At 43.8% G+C, this 24,729-nt stretch overlaps 1 protein-coding gene across 2 annotated transcripts in view; it reads left to right on the top strand.

Moving 5' to 3' along the window:
- Nucleotides 1-24,729, top strand: part of HS1BP3 (HCLS1 binding protein 3) — a 53,081-nt gene that overhangs the window by 9,018 nt on the left and 19,334 nt on the right. For both annotated transcript variants that reach the window (XM_063330553.1, XM_063330551.1), the window contains exons 3-4: nt 5,853-6,060; nt 8,339-8,561. In XM_063330553.1, the coding sequence (XP_063186623.1) occupies nt 5,853-6,060; nt 8,339-8,561 (431 nt within the window). The remainder of the gene's footprint in view (nt 1-5,852; nt 6,061-8,338; nt 8,562-24,729) is intronic.

The raw sequence follows: 24,729 nt of genomic DNA, 5'->3' as shown, positions 1-24,729 counted from the left end.
CCACACAGGATCGAGATATGTTAAGGGCCTGTGTTCAAAACCAGATGAACATCAAAAAGAGATTTCAGATCTGACCCATGGAGTTACTAGCCTTTACTGTGGGTCTAAACAATCCAGAGTTCCCTGTTCACCAGCCTTAATGGGACTATGCAAAATCAGTATTATAGCCTTTCTAATGGAAATGTCTGTGAAGCATTAGCAGAAGACGACATTAGCTTCTGCGATGACTTTCAGATCTAAATTCTTAGAAACTGGAGGGATTTTTTAATTTAAAAAAAGCCATTTGTAAAGTAGGGCAAATGGGTTGTAGAACTGCTTAACCTTGAGGATATATGTGGTAATTGAAGGGAAACCCAGCTGCATTTCTTTCAAAGGTCAGAATATTCTTGCCCTGTTGAAAGAGTGAAATTGGTTTTATCTTTGGTACTGCATCAGAGGTACTGCTGCAAAGGTGATATTTAATTATTGCCTGTAGATCTGCCATTTTACTGTGAGAAGAAGAAAAGGCTTTGTTTATCTTAAGTGCATTTCTTCTAGCCACACCTTACCTGGTTTAGCAATTAACTTCTCTCTTCCCAGCCCTATTAAAAATCCAGGCAGCCTGTAGTGCTTTCTCTTTCTATCTGTGCCCAGTTGAATTGCTTCTTTTTTACAAGTTACTTTTGTTAGTGAAGTTCATTCTTTTTCAAAGCTGAGCAAATAACTACTGGTGTTTTGACAGGCACAGCGCGTTTTTGGGAGGAATTTACTATAGAACTGTCATCCTCATAAAGTGAGGGAGTGTAAGTACGTGGGTGTGTATTCATCTGTGTTTTCATCATTACCTGTTTGCATACGTTGGCCTTCTTTCTGTGGGCCTCAAAATCTGTGTGTTGGGGTTGCTATCTCCTGACCGTACAGGTGTGTTGCAGAGATAAATTTCTTCACATTATAACCTCTCGGATGTGAGGGGGAAAAAACCCAGCCCTGCTCAGTGTAGCAATAGGTGCAGAAGCCATTAAGAATTCACGTTGATTAAAAAGAAATACTAGAGCGCTTGCTCTTCTGCTGGGCAAAACAGGTGGGGAGAACAGCATGTGGTCATGTAATTAAAATCTACCATAATGCATACCCACAAGGTCACCAAGCAACGTTAATTCTGGTATGGCTGGAATTGGGGGTCTACAAAGGAAAGCTTGGTTTGTGCTCTCTGTGAGAAGGGATGCTTTTGATTCCTGAATCCAGAGCTGGTGGTTGTATAGAGGGCAATGCTGCCGTACCTCCATTTTGTGACAGCGTTAAGAAGTGGGCTTTGTAACAAGAAAGTCACAGTAGCCGTAAATATTTCATGTAATACTACAAGATCAAGCGTGCTCTTCACTAACGTGCGTTGGCTGGCCAAAGGGCTTGAGTTAGCTCGCTCTGAGGCCTCCGTTTCATTGAAATCCTTGCAGTAAATATAAAGCATATGAAGACAAGTTTGAGGTCAGAAATGGGGCATTAAAAGGAGCCTAGGGAAAGGAAGCATGAAATCCCATTAATACTGAGTGGGATCAAATTCTCCTACACACATCTGAGAGTCCCAGGCTCGTATCCTACAGGCATTCTGGTGTGTGTACTTTTATGCTTGAGGTTCTCCTGAAGAAGGGGGCAAGGCACATGCATGAGATTTGAGGGATTAGCAGCAAAATTCAGGCTTTCACTTTGAACTTCCCAGTGGTTTTCTTAACCTTCTAGCTATATTTGATCATATTTGACTTACTTATTTGTTCCTGGTGCAAAAAATATTCAAACCCATCCCTGTCTCTCTCTCAGTTCTGTGCTGGATGTTAATTGTTACAGGCAAATAGGGTCTTGACCTGGCAAATATGCACATGCTTTGCTGTATTTGCATGATTAACTCTTTTGAAGTGAAGTAGATTGAGCCTTTGATACTGTGACTTGACAGAACTCCTTGAAGTGCGTGCACTCAGGCTGACTTACAGGTGGTGGGGGTTTAGCTCCACAGTATTCACGGGGCTGAGTTAGAGGTATGGAGGGGGAGAGGATAATTGGAGGATCAAGATCTAGAGGAATTACAGGCAGCAGAAGAAAAATATTTGAATATTAATAAAATGAGTTTTTGTTTTCTTAATAGGAATGATAAAATGCTTTTTAGAGCAGCATTTATTTTTTATCCTGACAATTTTGGGCCATAGGATCCATCAGGTCTTTTCAAAGGGTTGTGAGTGGTAACCAGGAAAAGTAAGATTTAATTTTGTTACATGCTGGTATGCCTTTCTCCTGGAAAATTGTCAGAGGACATCATATTGAAAGGGTCCACAATTGCCACAGCAGAGCAGTGCTTCCTGACTGGAAAGGTGTGAGAATGCGCTGGGTGACATGTGGGACTCGACCTGAGAAAATACACTCTGTGAGACCTGGCCAGCGCTGTGTAAGGCCCCTGCGGTGCCTCTGTGCTGCGGCTTTGGAACAAGGAGAGCCACGTATGTGCCTGCAGCCCAGAAGACCAACCACATCCTCGGCTGCGTCAAAAGCAGCGTGGCCAGCAGGTCGAGGGAGGTGATTCTGCCCCTCTACTCTGCTCTGGTGAGACCCCACCTGGAGTCCTGTGTCCAGCTGTGGAGCCCTCAGCACAGGGACCTGTTGCAGCGGGTCCAGAAGAGACCACAAAGACAATCAGAGAGATGGAGGACAGGCTCCAGGGAGATTTTATTGCAGCCTTTCAATATATAAAAGTGGGCTTATAAGAAAGATGGAGAAAAACTTTTTGCCAGGTTCTGTAGTGACAGGACAAGGGGCAACAGTTTTAAACTGAAAGAAGATAAATTTAGATCAGACATAAAGAAGGAAGTTTCTACAATGAGGGTGGTGAGGCACTGGCACAGGTCGCCCAGGGAAGTTGTGGATGCCCCATCCCTGGAAGTGTTCAAGGCCAGGCTGGATGGGACTTTGAGCAGCCTGGTCTAGTGGGAGGTGTCCCTGCCATGGCAGGGGGGTTGGAAGCAGATGATTACAACCCAAGTTGTTCTGTCATTCTGTGATTCTAAATGGATCAGTCTGAGGTTGGATTCAGCCAGTCTTACTGCTGCATTTCCAGCAGCAAAACCAAGGTAAAGATGAGTGAAGACAAAGAGGATCCAGCGGCAGCCAGGGCTTGAGGCAGAGGGACAGTAGGCAAGGAGCTGCGGACGGCAGGGGCTCGCTGGGGCCAGCTTTGGTCTTAGGTAAGTGAGGAAAGGTTTGGGCTGGAGGTTTAACATCTTGCCTGCGTGGTAGGTTATCCCAGCAGAGGGCATCCCCACACTGCTGGAAATTAGCTGGCGTGGTGCGCTGCGGCCTTTTGGGTAGCGTATTAGTATGCTTTGGGTATAGTGTTATCACACTTTGTGTGCTGTGTCGCATGTTATGGTTGGTGGTGTTCAAAGCCCACGCAGATTCACAAAGGCTCAATTAGCAATAGGATGTGAGGGTGTGCACTTTAGGTTCAATGGTGTAATTAGACATAAATTGAGATTTATGAATAAATTACAGTTTGATAGAGGAGGAATGAAAATTAAGCGGGGAAAGAAATAAGTTCATACGTCTCAGTTCAGTGTTACTTTCTGAGTAACTTAAAGCTGGTTTGGCATAGTCTTGTTGAATGGCTGCTCTCTTGTAATGGTTTCAGACAGTAATTTGTTATCTATTATTGGAATTAGTTAGATGTTAAACATTTTTCACAAATCAGATTTGATTTTTTTTTCTAGGTGGAGGGTAATATTGTTTATTCTTTCGAAAAAGTAGCAGCGAACACCTCACTGCCCTTACATTTGTTCTTACACAGTATTTTTGGGAGGCAATCTGGTATCATACCCTGTTCAGAGTGCTAATGGGACCTAGCAAACTAGAAATGTACAGCAATTCAGAAATTCCAGAATTTCTCTCTTTTTGGGGTATCTTTCAAAGGGTAGATTGTCTTATTCTGGGATCATCTCTTTATTGCCATCACCTTGCCATCAGCTCGGCTGCTGAATCGTATATCAGATCCTGAGAGCAGTGTTCCTCACACTTACCTGTGTTGCTTACAGGAGACAAGTCTAAAATTCTTGGTTTTCATTTCCTTGTCAACTCAGGTTTGGTTTTGTGCTTCATATCTTATAGAGCTGCTTGCTTCTTGTGACTGGACACTGAACCTGTAGTGAACATTGTACAGCTGAAATGCAACTATTTTTCAAATCAGCTAGCTTGGTTGATAATTACTGCAAAAGGCAGGGAAGCATGAAAGCTAAGGCGGTTATTGCTCTTTATACCTACGTCTGATTTAGTAAACTAGTTGAGGCGTGTAGATTAATGTCAGGACCTCGCCTGGAGGGCAGTCAGCACAGTCTTGCTGTGTCCATAGTATGCAACTTTTTACCAGCTGCAGTAGGCATCTACTAGGCATGGCTGCTGCATGGTCTCTGCACCAGGCTAAATTTTGGGCTGAAAAATTAACTGGGAGGAGCGCTAGCTTTCCAGAGTCAAAACTGTGCCAGACTTTGTCAGGTTCCAGTAGACAATATAAAGTTCCTAAAAGACACTCTCAGGTTCCAGTAACTGGGAATATGCCCTGATACTGTTTATTTTGCTAGTATAGATGCAATTTTTGGATTCCGGGTTAATCTATAACTTGCTCCCCTTCTACTTCTGTGCTTTTTGTTGGGTTGATTTTCTTTTATCACGGTGTTGGTGGAAGAACTCTGCCTTCTTCCATCCCAAGATGTGGTGCTGGAGTCTCTCCATCTTTTATGTTGCAGTATTAATTAGGTTTCTCTCCACAAGAGTTCACCAACACGTGTTACAGGAGGATAAGAGCTGGACCCTAGTAGAGGATCTGTGCCATATGCATTCCACTAGCACTAGTTTTGGGGATTTTTTTTTTTAAATCTTAACTCTGTATTCATTGAAACACATTCATAGATAACGGGGCCATGATGAATATATTTTCTGTATAATACCACAGTCACAGAGCATGACAGTCACTCTCCATTGCACATGTAACATCACTTAGAGAGAGTGTTTTCTTTGTGTGTGGTTTTTGTGTGTTGTTTTTTTAAGGTACTGAATTCAAAAGCTCATGTGGCATAGAAGTCACACCATTTCTAACCAGCATTCCTGTGGTTATTGCTTTCCTTTTAATATCTAGAGCCTTATTTCTCCTCAGGCTTCCTGTCTTTGTCTGCAGAAGGAATGACTCCATACACTGTTGGCGTCTTCTCTGTGTATGAGAACTTTGTAGGCCATGGCCAAGTTGTTGGTTTTTATTTTCTCATGGATAAATGGAATAGTCAGGGGTCAGCTGAGGTCTTTGCCCTTCGGTTTCTGTCCTTATGTGCTCTGCAGGGCAGCAAACCTGCCAGTTTTTTAGGCCTTAACAGGCAGAAGGGCACTGAAGTCCACAAGGGCCGAGAAATGTGTCTTCTGGCTAATTGGTGAAAAGATTCAGGCTGCTTTCTCCATCAGATACCTACCTGGCTGGGCTTCTCTTCACTCCTGTCTCTCATTTTTAGTGGACGACGATTTTTGCTGTCAGAGAAAAGCATCTGGAGCAGTGACCTTCCCACTGTTTTATTAGTTGATGAGTCAGACAAAAGGACGGTGGGTATCCGGCAAGGAACTTGAATTCCATTAGGGAGTGGATTTTAATAACAGAATTAGAAGACCAGCAGCAATGCTTGGGGATTCACTGTGTAGATAACAGGCTTTTACTAGGCTATATGTAAAGCTCCTTGGTAATACATGTTTTTCCACTTCAGTTTCGAGGGTTAATGTTTCACTGCTCTTAAACTGCTGCTTTGCTACTCATGTCTCCCCTGTAAAGAAACTCACCCAGGCAGCATGTTTCATTGCAGGTTTCCAAGAAGTACAGCGAGATAGAGGAGCTCTACCAGAGGCTGTCGGCACGATATCCACAGGCTTCCCTTCCACTCTTGCCTAGAAAAGTTCTCTTTGTGGGGGAATCTGACATCTGTGAACGAAGAGCTATGTTCAATGACATCATGAAATTCATCTCAAAAGATGAGGATCTAGCAACGAGTCCTGAGTTACTGGAATTTTTAGGTAATGAAAAGATGTGAGTGTCCCCTCTCCTCTGAATGTGCATGATAAAAGCATTATTAAGTTCTCGACTGAGGTAATCAGAAACTAGAGAATGCCAGAATAAAGGCTGTCACTGAAAATATCCTCTTGTGCATCTACAGTGTTGCACAGTCATGTTTGCTTATGTTTTCTCCTCTTCTCAGTGGACACGCACCTCATTCAGAAGTGTTGATACCACAACGCTTGCTTTGAAGGAATCTATCCCACTGTCTCTGATTTCCCTTAGGCATATAGCTAAGTTGTGATTCAGAACAACTACATTTAGAAGGCTAAATAATCATATATTGTCAGTGGAGAGGTGAACCCTAAAAGGACAGTGCAGGGTCTCTCTTAGTGAGCAACGGTTGCACGTTTTGTCTGGTTTTCATTCCTCATAAAATTGCTAGGCCTTGCAGAAGAGGGTCCTAAAGCAAATTATTGATCTTGAGAAAGATTTGAATAAAAGGCAGATTCTTTATTAGTTAAACCCATTTTCTGGCCTCTTTTTTTTTTTTTATTTTAAATTTTCCTTTAGCTTGATGTCCAGCTCTTGTTGCCTCTTACATATAGTCCCTTTCTTGTGTTCCTTGGGCGTAGCAGGGAGTCATCGAATGAATGGAACAGATGGGCTCCCTGCTCTTAATTCAGCTGAGAGCTGCTGAGCAGGGAATGCTCCAGCCTGGTGCTGTGCAGGATTGTCAGTGTAGCGTTAGTTTTAAGGAAGTGAAGTTGCAAAGTGCTAGCAAGTCACCATGTGTGAACAGCCGAATTTGCAAAAGTGTCAAGTGTGGCCAGATTACAAGTTCTGTGAGACTGGCAGCTTCCTGAAGTCAAGTGGGGCAAAACTGCATAATATTTGCCAAAATTCTTTTGCTAATAAGGTTTGGGATTTTTTTTTCTTTTTTTCCGTGGCAGCGTTCTTCTGAAAGTAGACCCCTTGCACAGAGAATTCAAGAATTCATGTTGATTAACCTTTGCATGTTGATTAACCTAACAATAGCAGACATGTCTACAGCTGAATTAGTCTGGTCTGTCTTTATCCTGTGGACAGATTGGGTGCAATTAATGTGACCTGTTCATTGAAATCTGCCTTAGAATAATATAAGTCTTAGCCTACCAAACCAGGTGGAATTCAGTACATGCACTGCAGATCCTCAAACTAGTTGTGTACGCTTCCCTTAGGGATGCTGGAGACATACATAGCCGATATATTCAGGGATGTTCAAGGAGAATCAACACGGTAAAACACAGGTGACTATGTGGATGAGATAAGCAGCATCGGAACATCCACTGCCTGCCCTGACCAGTACTCTCTTGCCTATAAGAGGAGCGTAAGACCACTTGCTCAATGTAGACACCCACGTTTAGTCAATGAAGTCTGCCCGTGGTGATTTGGCAGATGCAAGCATGAAAAGCTGGGTGAGATGAGTCTCCCATGCCATGTTACTTCAACAGTCAAAAGGATTAAACCATGAATTTTATCCATCACGGTTTTCACTAGCCTATTTTTAGCTAGTCTCGTTATTTTCAATTGCTTTCCTGAATATCCAGAGACTCCACAGCAAAGAATAGTTCTCATTCTCCTGGACTTTGCATATAACAAGTATGGTGAGAAGACTTGGTCAAAGCGCATGTTTCAGTTTGCTGAATTACTCATTTGGATAGATCTTGCATACTGAAGGGAGGCAGAACTTCAGGCTTCATTTTTGAGTGTATATTGAAGAGCTGCTGCGTAAACTTTTTCATGCTGTCCAATGCTCTAATTTTAGTCCAAATGAATTAAATCAGTGACAAAAAGTGGACTTTATCTCAGCTAGCTATGTGAAATTTACCCACCTGTATCTAAGCAGAGTATTTATGACCTCTTTGTAGCCAGTGGAGAGAAATAGGCGCTTCAGAGGGAAACTCCTTCTCTGACAACTTTACTTGGATGGGATGAATCACCATGTGGAAATCCTATTGTTTCTATTGACTACAGAAGGAACATAAATAAGCAGATGAGACGCGCTGCTATGTCTCCGATAAAGTTCATTTCCTCTGTCTTTCTCTACTTACCTACTTTAAATCAGTAAACAGATCAGACGTATAATGACAAATCAGTGGATAGAAGAGACAGTCAGGAATGTTGAAAGAGTTTCACAAAAGCGGATTGTGCCCTTTATTCCCCAAACAAAACCATCAGGAACAGGTGCAAGGTATGAAATAAAACATAGTTGTTATCCTCTGTACTCGGTTTTGCATCCATTACTGTATTTTGCAGGAACAAAATCTACTAGTGCTGTTGATTTCAAGGGTAAAAACATTCCTGATGACAAGGAGAAAGAAGATGAAGAAAATGAGGCATTGGATTTTTTCAAAGAGGAGAAGACACCTGACTTAATCTCACAGCTTTCATCAGTGGAAAATGCCAAAAAGGGGGAGAAAAAAGAAGAGGAAGAGGAGGAAGAAGAGGAAGAAGTTTTAGACCCTCTTGGTATAATGAGGTATGGCTGGTAGTGCCTTTGTTATTTAGTTTTTAGCCTAGTTTTCTAAACAAATAAGGCTGTTCTATGTCACTGTCCCCTCATCCCAACTTTTTATAACATTGACCACTTTCAGCTGAATTTCACAGAGGAGAAGAGGTGCCTCGGTAGAGGGAGGAGACTTTGTAATGCCTCTTTAGTGCACTCCTCAGGAAATCTGAAATTTGAGCAAATCGTGAATGCCTTCATAACAGTCTCTGATACATGAGGGCACTTTACTGGACACTGCAGGGTCCCACCACAAAATACAAAGCCACCAGGGCCCATTGGATGTGCTGCTCTGGAGTACGCTGGTCTTTACAGTGTCTGGAACTGCTACTGATCTCACTTGTGTCTACAAGGAGGTAAAGTTACAGCAGCATAAAGGCCAAAAGAGCCAACATTTCAATCACGATGCTCACAAATAGGCTTTTCTTTCCTTCTTCCCTTATCTGAAGGTGTCACATGCTAAACGCCACTAAGGTGTAAGTAATAACAGCTTTAGAAACAATAACTGAATCAAAGCTTGCTGATGTTAGTATCCGGGTTTGCTTACCCGTGCAATAATTTTCAGACAGGTATTTTCTTCACCTCAAGATGGAATTTCTCACTTAATTCCCCCCCAGATTTCTAACTACTGAGGCCTGGAAGCAAATTTAGTTTCTCAGTGGTTGGAATCATGAGTAGTGACTACTTTTTTTAGGGTGTCTCAGGCTTTAGATGCCCAAGCAGAAAAGGCTTAGCTGTTCTTGATCTTCAGTAAGCACTGACTGACTCAACTGAATTGTTTCAGCCACCCACAGTCACCAGCCACTACTGAACGTTCCTTGTCTTGGACCCAGACAGTGCTTTCAAAATGCTTCCTCATAGCAATAGGCATTAACTGATAGTAACAAGCCAGAGGCTTCTCTTGGTGTTTTCCGATTACCCTGAATCATTTCCAAGGGGATCACTCGCTCCAGGCTCTGAGCCGGAGTCTCCCATACTAAGACGGGTCAACTACAATGACTAATACTGGAAGCGCCATTTGGACTTTGCTCCTGCTACTATAGTCATATGTAATTGTTGATGTCCAGATATCATCCTTTTTACTTGAAGTATTTAATCCTTTACATATAATCAGAAAACTTTAAATATTATTCTTTTGACAAAGCACGTGCTTGATTACTCAGCATCAAAATTATTCTTTTGTTGAAGAAGAGTTTAAAAAAGTTAAATAACTGTTTACAATGAGAAGTTAGATAAAGCAGTACTTCCCACAAAATGGTCCTTAGTTGGTAAGTTTACAAAAGAAGCTGTCCTTTTTTGGATAGGAAAATGATCTATTGGGTTAGCAAACGCAATGTTGTATTTTCCAACTTACAACAAGTATAAGCTGTAAAGAATTTGCTGTGCCAAAACAAGCAAGAAGTTTGCTTTTCTGCTCTGCGCAGTTTGACATAACATTTGAAAGTCTTGATTATTTTGGTCTTTCAGTGCATTGAAGGATGACAAGATCTGGTATTTAATCCTCATTTAGTTTATTGCTTGCATTCCTTTCGAGAACAGAATTCTTACTGAATCGGAATAACTTCGTTTATATAAGAAGTTACCCGCTGGTACAGGGCTGCAGCGTGACATGTTATGCAGTCAGATGTTTTTTCACTCTAAACCAGCAGTTGCCTATCTATAAAAAAAATAATCTCCATATGTATTTGTTATTATTTTTATAAATCTCACATGCACAGTGTGGAGGCAGGAACCTGAAAATGGACATGAGAACCTTGAATTTGATTTTACATTGTTTCTGCTCTCCTGTAACTCACCCTTACTTCCATGGAAGATATTTTCCATTCGCATCAATGGAGATCAAATCAGACATAAGCATCGTATCCCAGCTTTATGCCATCTAGTCATAGGTGTCTAGGTAAGAGGCCAAAGGCAGGAGCTTAGGTGTCAGTGGATGAGCATTTCTTGGGTGCCCGTTTTAGGGTGTCTTCTAAAATGTTAGATGCTTACATGCTTTAAGGAGGGAGGTTTCAGGCCTCACAGTTTTAGTGCTTCAGATGTGCTTGAAGCTAGTTTGGGATGGGGATGAATAAAAAAGGTGATGCAGACTGGATAAATATGTTTAGTAGTAAACCGCTCCCTAATGCATAGTAAATTCAGGTTAAAAAAAATAAAAATCCGTGATCCTTTCCATTGTGAAAAACCTTTGAAAAGATGTAAAGTCAGCACTGAAACAAGCCAGTCCATTCCAAGCAGTATCAGTGGCCAGGGTGCTTTGAGCAGCAGAGCTCTGACCTAAACTGAATCATGTGTTTTGCATAATCTTCCAGGGTTTTTTTCTTTCTGGATGAGGATGAAACTGCTCCAGTAGCAGAGGCCTCCATATGTTGTCAGCACGCTTCATTTGGTAACAACTTTTCCTCCTGGGCCAGGCGGCTGTGACTTGGATTTGGCCCAGCACTGCTGCTGTGCTGCTGAACCACCAGATATCCAGTTAAATGTACTGGCGTTAGGGGTAAAATGCTAAACTAGGGTCTTTTTTTCTGGTTTTGTATTGCTGGTGATCATCCAGGTGGAAGCTCATAGTGGTCTGGTTCCTTTCGCCTGGAGGAGACATGCCAGTGATGCTGATTCCCTTCCTTGCATTCAAGGCTGCGTCTGAGTTGCTCTTTCATGTCTGCTGGGCAACTCAGTTGCCAGTTCTGCTCTTCAGCTTTGCGAGTATGATGACGGTCTACAAACTGTGTGTTACATTAATCTCAGCCCAAAAAGCTTTCTTTCTGCGGTAGCAGGCTGATCTTTTGCCATGTCTGGGATTCTTAGCAACATAAAGACGGGTTTTTTTCTTATCCAAATCAGGGACATTTCAAAAATCATAATACATATTTCCAATGAAGTTTTCAGATTTTTAACACCTCTCCTCTTTTTTTTTTTTTTTCCTTGGGCCTAGTTCTTCCTAGAATAAGAGGTGCTCAAAATTAGGTTACATTTGTGGGGTGCATTGTTGAAATTCATTTGAAATATGTTTTCGAGGGGTATATCTTCTCCTCTTTTCCCGCTGCCCTTCTTGATAGTTTGGGATATTGTTACTTCAGTGTATTGTCACTTGCAGTTACTCTGCAAGTTTTCCTGGACATTTGTAGAAAACCTTTTATCTTTGGACAGAATGTACAGGTCCTGTAAGAACAAGTACTCCTAATACTGAGTAAAATGGTCCTTTGACATCAGCTGTGTAGCAGGGAATGAATGTAGTGTACTCACTTTTGTAGCACTGGCACATTTCTAGCTCTATTTCATTTTTCTTGGCAGTTTAAGTGTACAGTGACTTGTAAGTCACAAGGCTTTCATAGCCAAACTGTTGTTTTTAAAGTTAGCATCTATTTTTTTTCTTTTTCTTTTTTTTCTGGTAAGCCATGATCATTAGAATATCCCTTTGTTAAAATGTTTTAATTCCTTTCTAAGTGGGAAATCAGATATGTGTTTTACTCCATATTGTAGGGACAATATTAAGTACATTTATTTATCTTTGTCTCTGTTGTTCTCTTTAAAGTGAGCACAATACAGCTCTTTATTGCTCTTCTCTAAATCCATCTGTCTCAGCATTTGCGGAAACGTATGTTCAAGCACTCAGTAGGCTGCCATGGTGCTTTGACAATATACCTGGGTTTTTAGAGGTGCAGTATCTTGTAACACTGCGGTCTTTGAAAGGATTTTCCTGGTAAATTACAAAATACTATTGTGTGGCTAGTGACAATTGCAGGGTTTTCTCCAACTCGAATGCCTTCAGGATGAAAGAAGCAAGAATACTAGATCCGAAAGAGGCTAACCCTGTGAAGGGAAAGGCATGGAAGACAGCCACGAGATGGAGGAGCTCTTCACCCGCAGCTAGGATATTCTTGATGATAATTCTGCAATGGAAAAGGGTGTAATTTGCCAGTGGTTTGAGAACAGATTTGCATGGAGTGAAGAGAGACATGTGGAGCGGGAATCCTGAGCAGCATCAATGCTAGTCAGCTCAGCCGTGCGAGGGCATGTTGGCTGAGGCTGACTGGGCCACATCTGGTCCTGTCTATACCCTTACATTCCCCTGTCCTCCAGATCGTGTTTGCTATGTCCGGAATGCCCACTGGAAATGGCTGCTGGCCTGTGCTGCCTCCCGGGCAGTGATTAGGATGGTTTAGGAGAAGGCAAGTTGTCCCATGCCAAGGGAGCACCAGGGACTGTTGAATTGTTGAACTGAGCTTCTGCGCTCAGGCCCAGGGTCTGAAGGAGTTGCTGAAAAAATAGTATGGCCCTGAGCTCCTCTGCCCAACAGGGGTTAGCTTTTTGCCTGCTGCTGTGTTTGCTCCCAGTCTGCCCTAAGGGCTCCTTAGGGTTCTGCTTTCTGTAGGGAATTCAGGCAACTGGTTGGGGATTTTTTTTCTTGATCCAAGCAGGATCAAGTTAGACATTTCTAGCTCTGCATCTTAAAACACTTTAAAAAACACATCACAGTAACTGAATTGGGTTTTGCCTTCTCCCTCTGTGGATGAACTATGAAGTTTTATTGTTTGTAGGTTGAAGCCAAGAGCTTTAGCATCTTTCTCCTCTCACTTTTGTAGTTAAAACAACTGAATTTAGTACTTCTATTCAGTGTACTCCAATAAACTTGAGACAGCAGCTGATTAAAATGGGTCAGAACCAGCTCCTCTGAACAAAGCAGCAACAGTTTTGCAAAAGGAGAGTGACTGCTTCATGGGTTAAAGCATTGCAGCAGCCCTGTGCACGCGTTTCTTCAGCTGCAATTAAATTCTGAGGTCATATTTGCTCACCAGCTTGGGAGAACCCACCTTTTCCTGTGCTTTCCTTTCCTGCCTCCATGAACTCTCCGCAGCCCTTGCAGGTTCCCTCCCTTCCGTCCTTTTTCCTTTGCCTCCCTAAATCTTTCAGTGACAGCATAAACCCTAGGTTTTTCCTGGCAAACTGCATGGAGCCCAGAGGTGGGTATTCCCCAGGCAAGAACTCTTCTGTCTCCTCGTGGGTCCTAGAGAATTTCTGTCTCCACTCTCTACCTTTGCTATTGTTTCAGCGGATTTCCCCTCGTGGCTTCTCCTCATCCAAAATTGTGCCTTCCCAGAGGAATAAAGGCACGTGGGTAGGTGGAAGTTTTGGATCTGTTGTGTTTAAATGCAGATGCAGCTAACTCTTGACAATAGTTAGGAAGGGATGGGGCTGGTGAGGGCTGACCTTTTGGCGGTTTTCCGCCAAAAGTTTTTAAAAGCCTTGTAGCTGGTTGCTCCTGAGGTCAAACTCAACTACCCCTGATGCCAGAGGTTTGCTGTTGCTGGGTTAGTTGGTAAGGAGATTATTAAAGGACTTGGGAGCTTTTCAGGCTGCAGATGAAATAGGCGATGGCTTTGAGCAACAGATTGGCAGGGAAGGAGCAGCCAGGCAGCCATCCTTGGCCTTGCCAGAGCCCCACAGAGCCAGGCTGGCTGCAGGAGGAGGCAGGATGGCACACAAGCCAGCAGTTGTTTCTGGATTGCATCCTAAACCTTCATGTCTCCCAGCCCCCGAGTGGCACTAGAGTTTGAGTCTTGAGCTGTTCACCACAGTGCTCTGTTTCCTTTCCTTTTTTTTTCCCTGTTGTGGCAGAAGAGCCTAGGATGGCCTCAGCCTTTTGTCTTTGGGGGAGAAATGAGTCGCAACATTTGATCTTGTTTCCTCTGCCAGAAACCGTGGGCTGCTGACAATGGCTGACGAGGAGGCAGAAATCAGTTTAAGGGGGGAGTCCTGCATTTAGCATCTTTCCAACTGGTTTTATTGACAAAGTGCCCAGAGCTGTAATAGGTGAGGGCAGTATGCTTGCCTGTGGATTTTCACCTCCAAGGAAGAGAATTTCTGCAGGCTGGAGCGCTGTCACGGCACATCTGCCATCTGCTGGACAGTTGGTCTGGAGCAAACTTGTCAAGATGTGTGTTCAGCTGCTGTGCCTTCTGGTCCTTGGTTGGCAGGGTTGTACTCCTGCCACTCCTCAGGATGCTACTTCTCGGGCATCCTCCTGCTCCTCAGCCACTCATAAATTCACAGCTGCCTTTTGGCCTAGCCAGGTACGTGCATGTCTTCCCCTCTGAATCCAGTAGGATTCATACAGAGCAGTAGTAACACTTTTTTGTCTGTCCTAACCAGTTGAGAGGGAGTGAAGGTGTCAAAACATCAAAGAGAGAAGATACAGGTTTGGTTTTTTTTTAATTAAATTCAGATAGTTAAAACAATGAACAAGAAAAGGAAGAAAGAGCCTTGTTTTCCTAGCAGTGTGTGTATCCGTGCTCACAGCTGTGAAGCCTTCAGAGATTTAAACAGGCAGATCTTTATTTTCTGTCAGTTGTTGAGTCACAAGCTTAGGTTGCAAGGCATGCTCGACCATCACTTTGCCAAGTGACACAAGTATTTGTCGCGATTCCAGTCCAGCTGCTGTCAGATTGGAGACTTGCAAAATCCCAGTAAACAACCCTGTTGGTCTTCTACTGAAACATTTCTGACAGTTTTCTGAAATTTTTCTGAAAACCAAAGGTGTTGTCTGGTGTAGTGTTCTTCCCCATCAAAGAGATGAAAAAGAAGAAAAGGCAGGAAAAAATGCGTATTACCCATCCAGTTAAAGGATAAAACTTTCATAAATTGTCTCCTCCCGACCCTTTTTAGGGTCAGCCTTATAGCCTCTCCTTGGAGATGTTTTAACTGAGTGGCTAGGGAGTAAAGCAGGATGGTAGGGATGCTCTCCTTGCAGGAATTCAGTCTCTCCAGTTTGTCTGTCCTGAACTTGTTTTATGTTCACAGGTGCTTTGTCAGTGTTGTTTTCCCATGCAATGGGCTTTTTTTTCTCTTCTGCCTCCAATCCCGTCTCCTGAGCACAGCTTCCCACATGTTTCTTTACTGCAAAGCTTGCTGTCCCCCCACAGATGGAAGGTTGAGGGTGATTGAAAGAAAACATTGGAAAATGAAACCATGTTTAGCTATTGAATCTCACCGTTCTGCATTGTGTCTTCTGAGTGATTGGTCTTGGAAGATGTTTTCCTTGGGAGAACTCTGCCAAGGCCTAGGTGGCTCCAAGTGGTGGAACTGAGAACCTTTTCTAGCTGTATTTTCCAACCAAAGGAATCGAGTTGGATGTATGAAGGACTCGGCGCGTTTCTCTCATTGCTGCTCCATGGTAGTACTAACTGAATGTAAGCGCACTCAGGAAAACTGAGATTTTCTGGTACTCCTGCGCTTGTAGTTGGCATATGTTACATCCATAAGCATTCCTTCAGGAGAGCGTATTTGACAGATGAATGCAAACCCCCCCTGCTATGTCCACTTCTGGCAATCAGAAAGAACTGTACCTTGGGATCGGAGCTAGGGCACTCGGACTATCAGAGAGGTTTGGAGAGAAGCGGATGCATAATTTACAGCTCTAAAGTTGGCTGCTCTGTGTTTTCTTTTATTCTGGAAATAGTCGCTTCCCTGACCTAAGGAAAACTTGTGAGAGTCCTCCCCTGTGCCAGCATTGTCCTTAAACTTGTGAGAGTCCCTCCCTGTGCCAGCATTGTCCTTATCTGCTTCATAATGCCTGGTCTAGCGTTGGATTTTTGGCCCCATAAGATTATGCAGTCATTATTTCCCCAGGTTTTATGTTGCCTTGGTTAAACTTCAGTGATGAGTTTCTGTCATGTCTGGCTTGAGTGATTCCAGTACATACACAGCTGGAACATGAGGATCCTTTGGGAGGGAGTTTAAGTAATTACTTTAATGCGCTTCATTTTCTTTCTGATTAGAACACTGAATATACTTTAATGGGTTTTATAAATAGGAAATCTGTGTTTATACCATCATCCTAAACCCCAAGGACTACGAATAACTCTATAGTCTGTGTAGTGTTATAGCTGTGCATGCCATCCGGCAGTGTTTTCAAGCAGAACACAAATGTAACTACACCTGGGGTAAAATGCAGTAAGGACTTAATAGCTTAGTGCAACACCTCATTGCAGCATCAGACAGTAAGCAAAGAACGTGTAATTCAACTGGAAATGCAAGGGGAATTGCACTGATGTAAATGTAAAATCCCAGCTTGGAATTTGACCAGCTCACTGAAGCAAATACGTCAGCTTTTAAGAAAGTTGTCACAGGTTTTTTAACGGACCTGGTTCATTGTTTACAATGTATTAAAGCAATAAAATTTACCACACACTTTTCTGTAGATAGAAGAATTGTAGAGCCAAGTAATGTCAGAGAACTGGAATGAAATGCCATCGCCACTAGCTGGCACCAGCTTTCAAATAATTCCCATAGTCCTCTGAGTGAACTCTTAGCTTTTTATTTTCCCATCCTCTTTTAACAGCAAGGCGCGGTCATTTGTAGCAGTGCAGAACTAAACCGTGATGAAGGCGTGCAGAAGCTGCCGTGAGCCATTCTGCAGGCGTGTTAAGTCCTTACTTAGCTGAGAGAGATTCGTAGGAGGTGGGAGATCCTTTAGAAGGGGTACAGGATAAATTTACAGCTACACAGAATCAAAAGTGTCTCTTTTTTTACTTCTGCTTTGGAAGAGGATTGAACATGATGTAATTGGGCAGATTTAAACATGTTTTGTTTCATGGACTTTACAATAATAGGATGACTCAAGTCCTTAATTAGAATAAAAAAAGCATTACCTCATTGATTAGCCTGCTCTTTCCACCAAGGCACGGGAAATCTTTAATCAGCAGGCCCGGGGAACTGCTTGTAGATGAGACAGACTGCTAATGAGGGATGGATTCAGAGCTGCCCTGTTGTTTTTCTGTTCACCAAGTATAACAGAATTGTTTGCTCTAGAAGAAGCTGCCGTGGGGTGAATGTGTGCTCAGTTTAAATTGAGGTGGGAGACTTGCTTTGCCTTTCATCTGATGCTGTCAAGTTCCTAACTAAGCAGACTTAATAAAACTATTGTTCCCTTTTCCCCATAGACCTGCTGCAGAAGTTTCTGTCTTGGTTTCAAAGGATCAAAGAACTGGCTTTTGGAAAACCATTTTTGGAAGTGATCTGTAAAACCTTGACAAAAATGCATGGATTAGACATTTTAACTTCAGGCTGGTACTAATTAACACACCTGGGGATCACATCCTCTTGCTACTGCCCCTTGCGGCAATTGGTGAGAGCTGGAATCATATGAAGTGCCAGCAAAAGGAAAGTGTCCTTAAGGACCGGCACACATCTGGGACTCAGCAGCTCTTTATTCTGTGCTTGAATTTCTCAGGTCCCATCTTAGGTACAGTACTGAAAAGTTAGATCTCACCATTATCCCTTTGGTAAAAGGAATAAAACTGATTTCATAGGTCTGCCTGGGGAAGTTTCCCTTTGCACAGAAATGTGGCATTCAGATTGTTGTTAATGGCAATTGTCCTTAAAGTGAAAGAAATGCTTTCTATTACCTTCCATAAATTTTGGATAAGACTCAAAATCTTTGTTTCCATATTGTCTGAGATGCCCAGTCATGTCCAGATCATAAGGGGTGGTAAGATTTATCATCACAGTGAAATATGCAGCTGTGGTAGGGTGATTTGACTGTGGCTGAACTAGTAAATAAAAACAGACGAGAACTGTAGCCTTGCTCTGTGCCAACTAGGATGAAGTAGCTCCTGTCCAACAGCTAAATCCTTCCGCTCCCCAGAGCAAACTGGCCGCGTCCAAAACAGGAAGGGCCCTGAGCTTGTGCTGATCCCTAAACTATGTCCAGGCATCATTTGGGAAAGCAGTAATTAGCCTGGGACAAATTCATGCCAGGAAGCATGCTAAGAACTTGCAAGACAGACATTGTGTGCCGTTATCTCAGCCCAAGCCCTGACCATGTTTATTTGCTAGTACAGGTGTTGGCTCTTTGTTGTCAACAGGACAGCCTGAAGAAGGTGCACATTGAGGAATCAGAATTGGAGCCGATGGGGTCCTGTAACGAGGGTTTTCTTGGTACAGGCAGTGCTGAGTGTATGTCTGGCACTTAAGGATGCTCTGTGAGTATAAAACACCAAGGACATTTTGCAGCAATATGTGGCTGGTTGCTGTGGCTCCTGTCAGCTGGCACTCCTTTGGGTGACAGTGGGTACAGCTCAGGACCTGGCCCAGGACTGGAGGGGTGCAGCCAGCCTGTTTTGGAGTATAACAGAGTTCAGCCGCGTGGTCGTGAGCCATGGTGTGTCACTTGGCTAGGAAAAGCTCTTGCGTTTTTGCTACTGTAGGCTATTCTCTGAGGTCTGCTCTCTGAACCATCATTTTCTGTAATAGCTGCTACTTATTTGGCACGGTACAGAAACTGGTCAGAGTGGCTTGGATGGAAGTTTTCCAGGCTTCTCTTTGCCTTGCTTTATTGCTTTTTGTCTGTAATAGCATTCAAGGTGTTCTTGAAGGCATCATTAAACAGAAAACACGGTGTCATGCCCTCAAAACCACCTTACAACATTATCTAGACCCGTTTGCTAAAGACATCTCATTTTTCATCTGTGTGATGGGTTATCTGCCAGCATAGGCTGTTGCTGTGTACGATGGTCTTGTCCTGGAAACTTGTTCCCAAGTCATCCATCTTTCTCATCTTGGCTATGAGTGACAGAGCCACGGCCCCAACTGTTCCTGTAATATGAAAAAAGCCAAATGCGTTCCTAAGAGGCTCCTGAGGGCTAACCCTCACTTCCTCCCTCAGGGGCTGTTACAGCAAACCCTGACCTCACTGGAGTTGTTTTTATTTGTTCAGCGGTGCTGCCAAGAGACAAGGGCAGTGCCACACAATGCAGGATGCTCAAACGGGAAGGAGAAGCGTGTGGTCCAGAGCTGCTGGACAAGGTCTCAGGGGAATTCGTTTCAATTCTTCATTTCAAAGACATCCTGCTTAGCCTGCAGACAGCTCACTTCTGGTTTTCAGGACCACGTTTAATTCCCGATCTTTAAAAGAAGAGCGCTGGCATGCCCTGCCACGTAGAGGTGAAGAGAGAGTGAAATCTGAAGGGTTGTGAGGTGTTGGGGGCTATCCAAACGTTGCAATCTGTTGGCAATAAGCAATGTTTTAGTTGCCCTTGGGAGGTGGTGGGAGATGTAATCCAGCCTGTTACCCTGCCTCTCGTGGAGGAACTTGCTTGGTCTGCCAGTCGTTTGCCAGCTTTGGAAGCGCAGCACCATTGCTCACCGAGGGGAGCCATCATGGTGCTGTTGTGCACTACAAGACGGATGCTGCTGATGGGTATTAAGAAAGATGCCAAGGTATCCTTAAACCCTACAGACAAATAGACAACATGGCAAAGGACAGTCTCCTTTCTGCTCCCTGCTTATCTGTTCTTCCTGGGAGGGGCTGGCACCCAGGACCCCTTGCAAGGACTGTTTCCAGAGGGTGACATGGAGAAGACTGCATCAAGTTTGTCTCTGTGCACAGTACTCTGGCAGTATCTCATCAAACTTTGCTCGTTCAGACACCGCCACACGCCTTTGTTCTGTGCCTAAAGCCTGTCATAAGCCCCCTCTGTTTCAGGCTATGACTTTGCAGAGCTCTAGCACAACCCTCACATTATTTCAAGCACTTGGAACTGAAAATCAGATGCAGAATAAATAATGATTCCAGGACACTACACAGAGCAAGGGAAGACCAAGGCCAAGTGTTGTATAGTAGGCCAGAAGCTGCAGATAGGACCTGGGTGGGCAGCATGGGGGAGGCTCGGTGAGGGGCACAGGGCAGCCCCATGAATCAGCACCTGGCATTTTGGCTGTTTGATGTATTATATGTTTACAACCACACTGATCCTGTGGTGTTGGTTCTCTGTCCTAGCCACGTGGCATGTGAAAGGTCTGTAGATCCTGAAATGTCCTGGGTCCGTGTTTTCTGTCTGAAATCACTCTTTCCTCCAACATTGTCACAGACACTGTAACACTAGGGAGTAGAAGCTTAAAACATTCTGCAGTTATTTGTAATTGCTACTCCCCTGCTGTCATCAGCATCATTTCATCACTTTTCCACTAGTCCCTCCCACTGACACAGATTAGTGATCTAATTTCTGCTCCCCCCGTGTATTCAACAAAAGATGCCCCTTACCAAACCTCAGTTAATTTCTCACATCTTTCCAATTTACTAGATGGTTTAATTTCAACAGATTGTCCACTGATGTAAAATGGTGTAACTTTAGTATACTTTGAGTCCATTTAGGGTTTGTGAGTCAGCAGACTGGCCCAAAGGTTACTTGCCCAAGCTCACACCATGAGTCAACAGCAGCTAATGCTGAAAAGAGCTCTCCTTGGGCTAATCAAGCACTATCTGCTTCCCTCTTTTTGTCCCTACAGAGGCCTGAGGTCTCACATTGTCTGGTATTTGAGAGCCTGAGATGTTTGCCAGTGTTTTTACCCACAGTCTGTGTTCCCTGATCCGTTTTCCCTGCTGCATCCCTTGCAGCACGTGGATCTTCAGCGTTTCTAATCCAGCCAGCCCCAAGGGGGACGGCTGGCAGTCGCAGATCATCAGGTAGCTAAGCAGGAGCGAAGAGCAGGGTCTGCAATGAATCAGTTGGGTGGATCTGCAGCCTCACGCCGCTTGTGTCAAGTCATAATTCTCTGGGGATACGAGATGCTAGTTGGAGGTCTCACCGAGGTCATCCACCTGCCGTCTCTGAAGGGTGCTGTGGGAATAGCAAGTGTCGCCCTGGGTGAGCCGAGCTCCGAGAGATTATTCGCCAATAGGAGGGGAATGATTTTGGTTATGATTTCAGAATATTATCATGGCTGTTAAATAACACCAGTGCTGAGCTGGATCTCATGCATGAGCCAGAACACTTGTAAAGACTACTTAGTTCTTTTTCTAGTCAAGTGTTTGTGGATTGCATGCATTTACCAGGTTTCTGCGATTCAGCGCCCGGCCTCGCTGTGCTCCGTAAAGGTCTCACAGTGCTTCCCCGGCTGAGCCCGACCATTCAGCCTGACAGCCGGCTGGTGTGTGCGCCGAGCTCAGTGCCCAGCCCCTGAAATTACTTAGGTTTGCAAAAGCTTGTGTGCTGAGAAGTCAGGCCAGTTAGCGATAGAAACATAAATAGGAATCCAATTTAAAAAAATGCAGAACTATGTCAGCTATTTTTCTGCTTGCAGCAGAAGGAAGCCCCTTGACGGCTGCCGCTGCTGAGCCTCAGAGCCTTGCCTAGGAGGGAGAGTTTTGTGTCTCCGGTGCTCCCTGGTGTGACTGTTCCTGCAGTCTGACCTCCAGCGACGTCGGCAACATCAGAAGTGGAATTGCTTTGTGCAATAGGCATATCCGTGGCCTGGGGAATATTTCACCCAGAGCAATTTTATCTCTACCTCTGTTACAAAAAAAAACCCAAACAATGCAAGAAACCTCTAGGCAGGAAAGCTGAATTTTAATTTTATGGAAGAGGTTTTGATCTCGTGATCAGCAGGAGAGGCAGCAGCCGGAGCACAAGGCTGTGTCTCCAACAGCGGTATCATTTAGCTCAGATAATGTTTCACTGTGTCCTTCTCTGTTTTATTTCCTGTGGAGCCATCTCTGTGTTGCGGTGAGAGGTTTGTTTTACCCACAGCGCAGACAAGAGGAAAAAGTGACCTCTGTGAACAGCAAGATGTGGGGCAGGGAAGGCAGTGGGGAACCGGGCTCAGCCCCATCTTCCCTGCTCGGGCCGTATCACGGAGCAGTGGAGACCCTGCGCTTTTGAAGGGTCTGCCTCTGAGTGCAGATCCCACTTGGCTGCCGCTGGAATCTGCTCACTGCCTTGGTAACTGGCTCTCCTCTGGCTTTTCATAAGCTCTCTGGATGTGGTGTGACAGGTATGTCAGGCAAAATTTTAGACTGGAGCATCATTTGCAGTTTGCTAGAGGTTTTCTGTAGGCTGGGGGTGGGTCTGGGCAGGTACCAGGCAAGAAAGAAGGGCGCCCTTCAGACGGAGGTTTACACGGAGCCTCTGGGACTAGAGAGGCCAGAGGTTTTTTGATGTGAACATCCTCTCTCATTACATTATCTATTTGAGGCTCTTCTGTTCACAGGCAGATAAAAATTAGAGTTAAGCCCACAGTCTGGGTTCTTGTACCTGTTCTGTGGTGAGGAGGGAATTCTCGTGAGGCAGCAGCACAGGGGAAATGGTCTCCTCCTGAAGAGCACAATGTGAGGCCGGGAGGTTGTCAAACATAGGTGGCAGGAGACGCTGCTGGATATGATGGCATTGTTTGCGAGGAGGTAAAGATTAGGTAACACAAAATTAAGCCTTTATAAGTAGATGTGGGATAGTCAGGCTGCCTGTCCTTGAGAGGAGGCACCAAGCGTCTGCAGGTCCTGCTGATTTGACTCTACCGAGGCCTGTAGAGACAAGACAACTTTAAAACTTTCAGTTTTAAACTGAAGGAGGGTAGGTTTAGATTGGACATAAGGAAGAAGTTTTTTAGGATAAGGGTGGTAAACAGGTTGCCTAGAGAAATAGTGGATGCCCCATCATTGGAAGTGTTCAAGGTCAGGTTGGACGGGACTTTGAGCAACCTGATCGAGTGAAAGATGCCCCTGCCCATGACAGGGAGGGTTGGACTGGGTGATCTTCAAAGGTCCCTTCTGACCCAAACCATTCTCTGGCTCTGTGGTTCTATGATTTAGAGGTATGAATGCCCAACACTTCTGAAAATGAGGCATCAACTATTCACACGTTCAGTGCTTTTTCAGAAATTATTCAAATACATCTAACAAGAAGCTACAGGGGAATGTTCTTGTGTGTGTTTGGCTTTTTTCACCATTTCAATGTTGAGGAAACCAGTCGCTTGTCCAAAATGCTTGCTACTTGCATTTGTCACTTTTACTCGTTAGTTGTAAGAATTCTTTACCACAACATTGGATACTTCCAGTGCCATCAGTTCCCTGTGTGTGATGCCTTCTTTTTTTGTGCGTTTGCTCCTGAATCTGTTGAGCATGTGGCAGGTAACACGCTCACAAGCTAGTTCTTTTCACACCCGGTTTGCTTCAGCATGGTTGACTTTGATTGTGAAGCTGCTCAGGACATTTTGTGAAGAATGTCTCATAAAGGGGCATTGTTGGCAGGTTGATTTCATTACAGTTGTCATATTTATATTCTTGTCATGTCGCGCGTTTTATTGTTGAGTTACACTGCATGTAGACATCACTTTACAGGCATGCAACACAGCACTTGCACAAGAATTTGTTGTATTTGGAGCTACAGGCCTGTAACAATTATTAATTAGGGTAAGAGAATGTTGGTTTTTTTCCTTAGAGTATAATTTTTGTAGGGGCAAAACATAAAACTAGGACCTATTCCTGAAAGTAATTCCATTAGTTTGAATAGTGATCTCAAAGGAAATAGATGAAGGAATAATGTCTGGCAGAATTTGTTAAGTCACAACTCTTCGTCCTAATTTTCTCCTGTAAAGCTTCCTTTCTCTGTGAAGATTTTACATTTATTTAAGATTTAGCATGAATTTTATCTTTTGTTGAAAATTGACTGGTAAACATCCGTGTTTATTTTTGGTGGTCAGCAGTTACAGCTGGTTATCATTTTGTGATCAGCTTTGACCTCTTCGCTTTCTCTTGCTTTGCTAACTTTCCGACTGTTACCTCTGTTTAATTTCCTCCTTTTTTTTTTTCCTTACCCTCTCTTCCGCATTTTCCCGCTTTCCCATTGCAGCTTCCTGTTTCTCCTTCAGTTATACCCTGTGGTCTTTTTCAAAAACATAATTTGATCAACAATAGTAATCTTTAGAGTTAAAGCAGAAAAAGGAAAGTCTAGAATAGAAGTCTGGAGGGTAAGAGGTACGTGATGCGGATGGGGGCAGAAGAGGACTGAAGATGACAAGGAGGCCTAATTGTCAGCCTAGAGGATAAGGCAATACTGCAGATTCTGGAGGTGGAGCAAGGAAATGTGTGATACTGGCCAGAAGTTTGGGGAAATGGATTGAGGAGGGATGAAAAGGGGAAATAGGATGATACTGGTCAGACATTGCAAGGACTGGGCGCAGGGAAAATAGAAGGTGCTCCAGAAGAGTGAAGCAGAGCAAAAATCAATGTTTCTCTCCTTTTATCCATTTGACATCAAGTTCTACCAAATGTACAAACAGAGAAAGAGAATTAGGGGCATGATAAAAGCTGGTATACACCAAACCCTGATGCTGCCATCGTCATGCTTGCCTTGTAGCTCTTTTACTAATT

The sequence above is a fragment of the Chroicocephalus ridibundus genome, chromosome 3 (assembly GCF_963924245.1).
Source record: "Chroicocephalus ridibundus chromosome 3, bChrRid1.1, whole genome shotgun sequence".
Classification (NCBI taxonomy): domain Eukaryota; kingdom Metazoa; phylum Chordata; class Aves; order Charadriiformes; family Laridae; genus Chroicocephalus; species Chroicocephalus ridibundus.
The sequence above is the reverse complement of the archived record's forward strand: the minus strand, read 5'-3'. Positions and strand labels throughout refer to the sequence as shown.